The sequence below is a fragment of the Labeo rohita genome, chromosome 17 (genome assembly GCF_022985175.1).
Source record: "Labeo rohita strain BAU-BD-2019 chromosome 17, IGBB_LRoh.1.0, whole genome shotgun sequence".
NCBI classification, from domain to species: Eukaryota; Metazoa; Chordata; class Actinopteri; order Cypriniformes; family Cyprinidae; genus Labeo; species Labeo rohita.
Window position 1 is genome coordinate 28754055 of NC_066885.1, and position 9841 is coordinate 28763895.

At 39.7% G+C, this 9841-nt stretch overlaps 1 protein-coding gene across 3 annotated transcripts; it reads left to right on the forward strand.

Annotated features, from left to right (window-relative positions):
- The first annotated feature begins 2651 nt into the window (after positions 1-2651).
- Positions 2652-9818, forward strand: ccdc177 (coiled-coil domain containing 177). Of its 3 annotated transcripts, none has more exons than XR_007829597.1 (3): positions 2652-2921; positions 3777-6956; positions 9779-9818. XR_007829597.1 is itself a non-coding variant. In XM_051134189.1 (2 exons), exon 2 carries the CDS (start codon positions 3783-3785, stop codon positions 6276-6278), a length of 2496 nt encoding a protein of 831 aa, XP_050990146.1. In that variant the 5' UTR covers positions 2652-2921; positions 3777-3782; the 3' UTR covers positions 6279-8096. The 3 variants fall into 3 exon arrangements, 1 of the variants encoding a protein (XP_050990146.1); XR_007829596.1 differs by lacking the exon at positions 9779-9818 and adding an exon at positions 8103-9246; XM_051134189.1 differs by lacking the exon at positions 9779-9818 and having other exon boundaries at positions 3777-8096.
- Positions 9819-9841: the final 23 nt, after the last annotated feature.

The following is a 9841-nucleotide window of genomic DNA, read 5'->3' on the forward strand; positions in this document are numbered from 1 at the left end:
GGTCTCAAAAATGTGCTTAATTATTTCTGTTTTGATTTTGGGTTGAAGCATGATCCAAACATGTTCTTGTCATTCAGCCCAAGAGAGACATGAAAGGAACTGTCGGTGCACCTGTTTCTTACATTATTGATCAAACACACATTTATTAGACATCTTCATGAGAGGAGGAGGCAGCTTGGGTTCTTTTGCTGTTAATACGACAAAATATGCCTTACAGTGTAAATTAATGCTGAAGCAAGCTTTAGTATAAATCCCAATAAGCTTCCACAAACAATTATCCAACTGCAGAAGACTTCACTGTGTGGTTGTTGGTCACTTTTTATTCAGAATAAAGTCCTCTGAGGGAAGGTATCATGCTCTGATGCGATAATCAATTTCATATGCTTACCAAATACAGTGTATCATTTCAAATAATATTGAGCAAAACCAGATTATCCATCCACAATGCACCAATTCTAAAATCCAATAAACAAAACTTGAGTCAAATGAATTGCAATAAGCTTTTGATTACTGGATCACGTGGATAATCAAAGATTAGACAGGAGGATTCTACAAAACCATGCCATTACACTCCAGTATGTCAGGATTTGTTGTTAGCAGTAATTTAGACATGACATCATGGTTCATGAAGATGTCATTTCATCAGCTAAAGTGCTCATAACTAAAATGCAATCCAGATGAAAAAATTGCAACAAAAAAAAAAAAAAAAACTGTTGAGTCTTGATTAAGGCATAGAAACTTTTCCATATGTCTCCATCAGCCAATCCCAACCAGTTCCATCAATATATTTCGTGCAACTCACCTCTCTGTGACCCCAGCGCAGTTTTGGGGGCATACTATTGTGGACAGTGAACAGTGCAATGACAGTATCAGATCTTATGCCCTCAAATGACAAGGCAGCCTGCACGTTCCTTGATGTCACCCCGCGCTCTCAGCTTTTCTGAAGGGGGTCCGTGGACGGGGTCAGTTAAACTCGCACTGTTCTTACACTGGGTCAGAAGTTTAGTGGGTCACCACCACAGACTCCCCCTCCAGTTATCTAATCCTATTCTATAAAAAGTCTCTCCGGACACCCACGGAATCCGAACGCATCCTGAGTTTGTTTGTGAATTTCATTTAGCACAACTGATAACGGAACGATTTGTTATTGTTGGATGAAGCAGCCTGTAAAGGTTTCTTTCATTGTGACATTACTTTCTGGACAGTCAAAGAATAGCTTACACAAACGTAAAAACTTAATTACTTACCTTCATATCTTTCCAAACAAGCAGGACATTATTTCTTCCATAACAAAAAATGAATATTTGAAAAATGTCTTGGCCACATCTTCTGTTGAAGTAAAATGACTTTGGGTTACTATCAAGCTGCAAAATGACAAAAAAAAAAAAAAAAAAAAAAAAAAAAAACAACACCATAAACCTATCAAAAACTTTCTAAATGACGTTAGTTGCTTTGTTTACAATATTTGTTCCTAATGTTAGTTACCAACTAAGTTAACAGCCCAAGCACAAATTAACAACATGCATTGTGCATCAACACCAGGCCATTGCAGTTTCTTTCTGTTTACGTAACAGCAACACAATTATTCCTGTGGAATGAAAGCCAATGAATGGTAATTTGTTTTCACTGCTAAGCTGAATATTTTGATATTTGTTTTGATAGAGCTACAGAGCATCCATAAATCATCTTCACTTCCTCCATCACTGTTTGATATTTCAGCTTCCATCAACTCTAAGAGTTATTTTGTTGTCTGGTCAGCACAGTAACACTGGGTTTACTCTTCTATTGGTTGTAAAGAAAGAAAGTGAAGAAGAAGAAGAAGAAACTTTCTCAAACTCCTTCCAAACACACAAAGTTTTCGATACAATTAAAACACAAAGAACTGTATAAATGCTAATCACATTAGATAAACTAACCAATCAGTTTTTGAGCAATACATTTTACAAAAGGTTAGTTTTATACAATAAAACAACTAATCTATCATTCAAAATGGAGACAAACAATATTAGTATGCTTTTGGGTAAAACTGTGTTTAGTTAAGCATGTGAATAGATAATGTCCCGATTAAACCTGGCTGCTGATGAACTGGATGGCAACTCATACATAAATTAAAATCCTATAAAAATTACTTAGGGAGCAACTGGTTAAAAGTAATTGGAAAACAAACAAACAAACATGAACTTAGTTCTGAGGAAATGTGGTTATCGATGTTTGCAGATAGGCTCATTTGATTTGATATTTAGTTACCTAATGCAATAAAGTTCGCACGTTCTTAAGGGTATCTTAAGTGTTCGTGTAGTGTTCATTTAGAAGCATCGCAGAAGCGCTGATTTCCTCAGAGCCACGTTATCTTTGTGCATGTTGCTCCCCCTAGTGTATAGATGTATTTATTACAACATTAAACAGATTGTCGCTGTCACAACCATTTTCCTCCAAAATAACCACTGCTGAATATCTGTGTTGCGTTTACTAAATTCAGTGTCAAAAACAAACTATTATTAGAAGCTTTAGATGTAATATTTTTATTAGCATTACTATTTATGTTGCATAAACAGGGTGTAAGCTAGCTATATCATTTTCAAGTCATTGTAAACAACACTGATACACCATTAAAATACATAACGCATGCCGCCCTTGAGAATATTTATCATGACTCCATCGCAGAATCGTTTATACTGCGTTCATATGGTCACAACAGGGGGACAAAGGGCTGAATATGTACGATATTTTTAGAGCGCAGTCACACGGAGGCGGAGCACGGATGCTTCACGGCCAAGGATGCGAGTGTCAAACGGCAGGTGGAGACTGACTGCTGAAGGAAAGAACCAGACGAGAACCGTCCACAGAATCTAAACACATTTGATGAGCAGGAGAGGAAATATCAGTGACCTGATCCTCCGAATGAGTGGGCCCTGATAGCGGTAAGACTCTTTTTTTATGGTCGTGATTTTTGCGAATCGTCGTGCCCTATGTTCTTGTGGCCAAGTGGTTTCTAGCGCAATCATGTCATCAGATATTATTGCGCTGGGTGTGATAGAGACCGCATACTGTACGTTAAATCAAAACATCTGTTCTGGAAACCACCTGCAAAGTAAGAGGCTGTTTGGAACATTTGTGTTTCTAGATGGCTCTTGTAGCATGTTTTCTTTGAAATCAGCGTTTCTGTACTGAATAAACAACATATGTCTAGTTGGGGCCTATAAAACTATGTTGTTTATCGAAGCTTGCGATACACATAGCCTACACAGCGTAATGTGTCACTAATATAGAGTCAACAAAACATTGGAAAATTCTGACATTTCTGTTTTTGAGTGAGTAACTGCATTATTGAGGTTTAGAGGCATTGGACAGACAGATGAACAGACAGACAGACAGACAGATAGATAGATAGATAGATAGATAGATAGATGGATAGATAGATGGATGTAGAGAGACATATTACAATGGTTATACATACATGCATGATTGCATCTGAATCACAGACACCAAAAATAGCAGCTGCATGAGTTCTTTAATATTGCCCAGCATGCATGTGTAACCTTATGTGATTACCCTGAGGCGGGAACCGTCATCACATACAGAAGCAGAGCGTAAAAAATATGCATGCGTGTGCCAGCTTTGTAGCGTCCCTCAACCTTAGATAGCACTCTTAATTCTTGATCTCTAGACAGAACATAATAATCCCTGTGATTCCACAAATCTGCTTGTGGGTTATCCAGCACTGTCACTGAAACACTGCAGTATTCATTTTTTGTGTGTTCTGTCTTTTTATACAGTGAACCATGGTGGACCCATTGGAACCTGATGACCAGAGTAAATTCAGAGGGGCTCAGTTTGAAAGTCCCACTGCTGCCTCTGAAGCACCATGTCTACCTGAGCCAGGTGATGATAAAGAGAAAGATGTTAGTGTGGATTCCAGCCCACAGACAGAGCCCAGTACTGAACCTGTACCGAGCTCTCAAGAATCATGCCAGCAGCAAAACAGTCAACCAGAAGAGCTAAAACTACACCTGGACCTTTATAATTTTGACTCACCAACTGCAGAAGGCAGTCGGTATGTACTGACAAGCCCTCGCTCTCTCGAGGCATGCGCACGCTGTGGAGTCAAACCTGTGGAGCTTCTGCCTCGTCCCCTGTCTGATTTTGCCCGTGAGGCACCCGGCCGGAGTATGCGCGTCGCCACAGGAATGTTTGAGATATATGAGCGGGATAGACATGCTAAACTCCGGCACTGCAGAGAGGAGAGAGAGCGGATTATCAGAGAGGAGAAGAGGCGAATTCTGCAGGCTGCTCTCAACAATAATGGTGGTACTCTGGCTTCAGAGAAGTCACAAGAAACTGTAAATGCTGGATTGTCTCAACAAACCAATCACAGTTTAGCAAACCCAGCCCCCAAAATAGCACCCACTTGCAGCGTTGCACCCAAAAAACAATCTACCCCTAAAAGCGCGACAACAGGGTCAGGACTAGTAACTGCAGTGTCCACATCCAGCTCTCCCCCAGTTTCAAAAGCCAGTCCAGTAATCTCTGCTCCTACTGCTAAAGGAACTTCAGCAAAAAAGTCCCTTGAAGTTGAATCTGGGGGAAAACCTCAAGGTCCAAAACCTTCAGTGATCCAACGATCGATTCAGTCAGCTCCAGGAGGTCAGGGCTCAAAAAAACCTCCCAGTGCTCATACAAAGGCTCCAAATACTTTCCCCAGATCAATACCAAAACCTTCTTCCTTTCCAAGGACACCGACCTCACTTGCCCCAATAGTGTCCAAATCTTCTGTCCAAAGTCCTGCCAATGGCATCACAAGTACATTTGCACAGCATAACGGGCACATCATCTCCAGATCAAAGGTTAGATGCAGAAGCCACTCTCTGGAGTCTTTGCAGCGCAGGCGTGACACGTTTTGTTCCTCTAACACCTCAACAACAAACACCACAACTACCACTTGTACCTCCTCTGAATCTGCCTCCTCATCCTATAGCTGGGATGGGGCGAGAGATCACTGGGCTAAAACATCAAGCCCTCGTGCCCGCACTTTAGCTACTTTTAACTCCCTGATGGGTCGCAGTTTGAGTTTGGGAGACCTTAGCCACTCTCCACAGACTACGCAAAAAGTGGAGCGCATTGTGAAAGAGGTGAAACGACGAGGACTTAAAGCTGTTCCAGAACGTGACCGAAAGATTGCTGCACTAATGCTAGCCAGGTACCAAGAGGAGGACATAATGAGCCAGACACGCTACGTAGCACACCTGCAGTGGGACAGTGAGCGGCGACTAGAGGAGCTGCGACGGGAACGCGAAGAGCGTGAGAAACAGAGGGCCGTGCAGCAGTGTCAACGTGCATGGCAGTCACAGGTTTCTACCCGGCAGCGCTGGCTTAACCAGCAAGAGCGTGAGACTGCAGAAGCAAAACATCGACAAGCATTGGAAAATGAGGAGCGCTGGAAGGAATTGGCTGAGCAACAGGAACGTAGCCGGTTGCAGAAACTGCAACAGGCCGCTCGTGAGGAGAAACACAAGAAGGCATTACAAGAACAGAACCTTAAAGCTCTGGAGGAGGAGCGAGCTGCCATCCTTGAGCAAGAGAAACTGCTTCTCAAGGAGAAACTGACCATCGCTGAGCTGAAGCGGCAGGAGCGAGAGCACCAAATTCAAGAAGAGCGCCGTGGACTCAACCGTGCCGAAAAGAGGCGTCATGCAGCTCTTATCCAAGAGATTGCACGTCGTGAAGCAGACGAGCGAGAAGAAGCACGGAGAATAGCCGAAGAGAAGCTAAGCAGGTCTTTGGAGAACTATGAGCAGATACAAGAAAAACGTGGGCAAGAGTTAAAGGAGAAAGCTAAGCGCGAGGAGAAGCAGATCCAGAAAGCAAGACGTGCCGCTGAGCAACGTGAGCAACAGCAGAAGAAACAGATGGAGGCAAGGGCTAGGGAAGCTGAAAGACGAGCACAACAAGCCGCTAAAGTAGCTGAGGACCGGGCGCGGGAGAAGGCCCAACGGGCGGTGCAAAGCAGGCAGGAAAAAGAACGACTCCAAAGGCTTAACCGTCAACGCGTAGAGGAGGAGGAGAAACAGCGCCGCCAAGAATTGTTGCAGTCCATTGAGCGCAAGCTGGAAAAAAACGAACAGATTTTCAGAGAAAAAAGTGCAGTGTTGGAAAGTGCCCGATCTGTGGCGCGTGCATCTTTCCACGTGCGGGATCGCGTCCGTGAAGAGACAAACATGCGCACCTTTGACAAGATGGCCCTGGAGGCTCAGTTAAAAGCAAATTTAGTTGAGAAGTGAGCGCTTCAACTGTGCAACCTAATTGCTCTTTCCATGCACATCTGACTAGAAATAAGCTGTGCTTGAGCCGACACGCTAGCCTCATCACCAAACTACAGCAACAATTTTGATAGTCATGCCCTCAAGTGTTGTATCTAAAGATTCATTTATTCCTGATGCTGGATCATTTTCATCATGTCATCTAAAATAAATATTTTTCTGTATTTATATCTTTTAAATGTTAATCTAAGAACTTTGTGCTTATGTGTGGATGATCATATGTCGGGGCATGATTGTTTTTTGTAACTTGGCAGCCGTGTTGCTTTGAGAACTGTATATAAAGAGTTCATTGTTTACAAGGAAGTTTGGTACTATGGCAACAGTGATGGCTTTTTTCTAAGGGTGGCTTTATTTCTTAGAAAAAGAAAAAAAGAGGGGGACGGGATGCTTCTCCCAGAGTAAATCTTTTGAGGGAGATTCTTGTTTTAGGAATCTAGGCCATAGGAGAGTTGAGCCATGACTTGACTGTGTGTAAACCAAACTCTAGCTAAATGCTGACCCAGCATTACATCCTAGAGTCAGGACATGACAAAGAATGATCTCAGCACAGTGTAACTGCTGATGAAGCACAGGAGTCTTTGGTCAGCAGCAGACCCATCAGGGCTCAAATCCATACTGACATCCCCTGCATTCCTTCAGGTGTGCTAATTTCTTTTTTTTTGTCACAAGCTTCATTTTTGGTATTCTGTTTCGCATATGGCATGTTCAGAATGTAATACTACCTTATTATTTACTGTGCAGTATACACTATACTGTCTACTATTTTTTAAAAAAATAGTAAGTGAAATAGCAGGCATCATGTACGGTATAATGTACAATGATCCATCAATTTTTCTGAGGGCTACATTATTGTAACATGACACTACCTCATCCCATTGCATGCGAGTATGATTGAGTTATAACCTTGGGAATAAATATGATTAATTTGCATTTCTAATTCAGTTTTGGGTTAAGATGTCACCTTGTGGCAGTCCAATAAAATAACGACTCAAATACAGAAAGTGGAGTGCATTGCATTGTGGGATACAGTATTCCAGGATGCTTTTTTTTAGTATACTGCACATTTTGATAGTAGGACTATGCACAGGATGCAAACTAGCTATTTACGACCGAAATAGTAGGTGCAGTATTACAGCTTGCTATTTTGAACATTGCCTGAACATTAATGGTTAATGCATGTCCATTATCCTCACATTAAATTAATGCTTGTGTGATGATAATGAATGAGCACTGAAGCCAGTACGAATGTCCATATTACATAACACATACATAATTGGTATTTGTGTTTCAATGTGAGTAGGCATAGGAATATAACATATAAGACACAGGATGCTATTAAAAAAAACTCCCATTATACTAGAAATGCCATGTCATCCTGGTACATATCTAGAGGACAGGATTGGAGGAGAGCTCACATCGATATCTATGAGAAAAGCACTGCAGTAGGCATTTCAGTTCCTATGAGAGCTTAACCCACATTGATGCTTGTCATGGCAGCCATCTGTCACAGGCTTTTTTGTACTGTACAGCAGTCAACAACCTGGACAAAAACGTTTTAAGAGCTAGCACATTTTTTCAGTGCCTCTGCGTGCAGGCTCTTCAGATGATTATTGTTTGATATATGCACAACACATTAATATATTCTGTCAAAATCATGGCAAATTTGTTATGCAACCAAGTCTGATACTGCAGCTTAATTAGTAGATATTTTGTATAACACATAGATTTAAAATCAAGCTTCTGTGTAATAATTGATTGGTATCTTGTTTGTCTTTTCTGACGCAGGTTTGGGAACGGAGAAGATGATGCTGACATCTGTGGCCTGATTCAGTAAAAATAACCCTTAAGAGACTGCAAATTTCACTTTGATCACGGGTCCTTATTCCCTTTCTGGCAGTGACTCAGCTACACATGACGTAATTGGAAGGTTTAATAAACTCTGAAGCCATTTTACTTTCAGCATATCCAGATGGCACATCAACACCAGTTTTAATATCACAAAAAGCCCTAAAAACAATTTAATTTGTATACATATTGTATCACGTGTGAAATTTTGGTGCTTTTTAAATGGAAGCGGAATGGTGTTGAATAATAACCAGGCTAGACATCTCTATTTCATGAAAATGGATGAAAAAACAAGGATTCTGAATGTAATTGACAAAGCAAGTGTTAATTACAGATTTGAAAAAAAAAAAAAGATGTTAAAATGGCCATTTCTGTATCAGATTTGCTTCAGTAAATTTCGCCAGCAATGACATGAAGATGATTGTAGCATTCTTTTATTTTAACTGTAAAAGCATATCTCATCAAATTTTCATTTTAGCATTTTTTTTTTTTTTTTTTTTATTATTGTAAAGATATTATGTGACCCTGTACAACAAAACCAGTCTTAAGTAGCACAGGTCTATTTGTAGCAATAGCCAAAAATACATTGTATGGGTCTAAATTATCGATTTTTCTTTTATGCCAAAAATCATTAGGATATTAAGTAAAGATCATGTTCCATGAAGATACTTTGTAAATTTCCTACTGTAATTAAATCAAAACTTTATCTTTGATTAGTAATATACATTGCTAGGAACTTCATTTGGACAACTTTAAAGGTGATTTTCTCAATGTTTTGATTTTTTTGCACCCTTAGATTCCAGACATTCAAATAGTTGGCAAATATTGTCCTATCATAACAATCCTTACATCAGTGGATGATTAGATAGAGCTTATTTATTCAGCTTTCAGATGATGTATGAATCTCAGTTTTCAAAAAAATGATCCTTATGACTGGTTTTGTGGTCACATATGTTTTCTGTAGGCTGCAGATGTTTCATTGTTAGTTTATTTAAAAAAAATATGCAGGGTGATACATTACTTGAGAACCAACAATTCAGTTTTGAAAATGGCATATTGTATTGAAAAAAATAAAAAATAAAAATAAAATCTGAATTACTTAATTGTGTTTACTTCTCAACATAATGTTATATGAATTCACATTATGTATATATATAGATATATATACATATAGATATAGATATATATTGGAAGGGTTAATAGGTTTGGGTCAGCTAGAGTGCAGCAGTTGAGTTCCAAAGTAAAAAAAAAAAAAAATCATTAATTTATATATTTTTTAGTTAACACAAAATGTTGTTTATGTATTTAATTGCAAAGAGAGAAGGCAGCCATCTGTCACAGGCTTTTTTGTACTGTACAGCAGTCAACAACCTGGACAAAAACGTTTTAAGAGCTAGCACATTTTTTCAGTGCCTCTGCGTGCAGGCTCTTCAGATGATTATTGTTTGATATATGCACAACACATTAATATATTCTGTCAAAATCATGGCAAATTTGTTATGCAACCAAGTCTGATACTGCAGCTTAATTAGTAGATATTTTGTATAACACATAGATTTAAAATCAAGCTTCTGTGTAATAATTGATTGGTATCTGGTTTGTCTTTTCTGACGCAGGTTTGGGAACGGAGAAGATGATGCTGACATCTGTGGCCTGATTCAATCCATTATTCTTTAAAT

Bases quoted from the DNA above. Each gene is read 5' to 3' on its own strand.
- ccdc177 (XM_051134189.1), top strand. From the start codon at position 3,783: ATGGTGGACCCATTGGAACCTGATGACCAGAGTAAATTCAGAGGGGCT.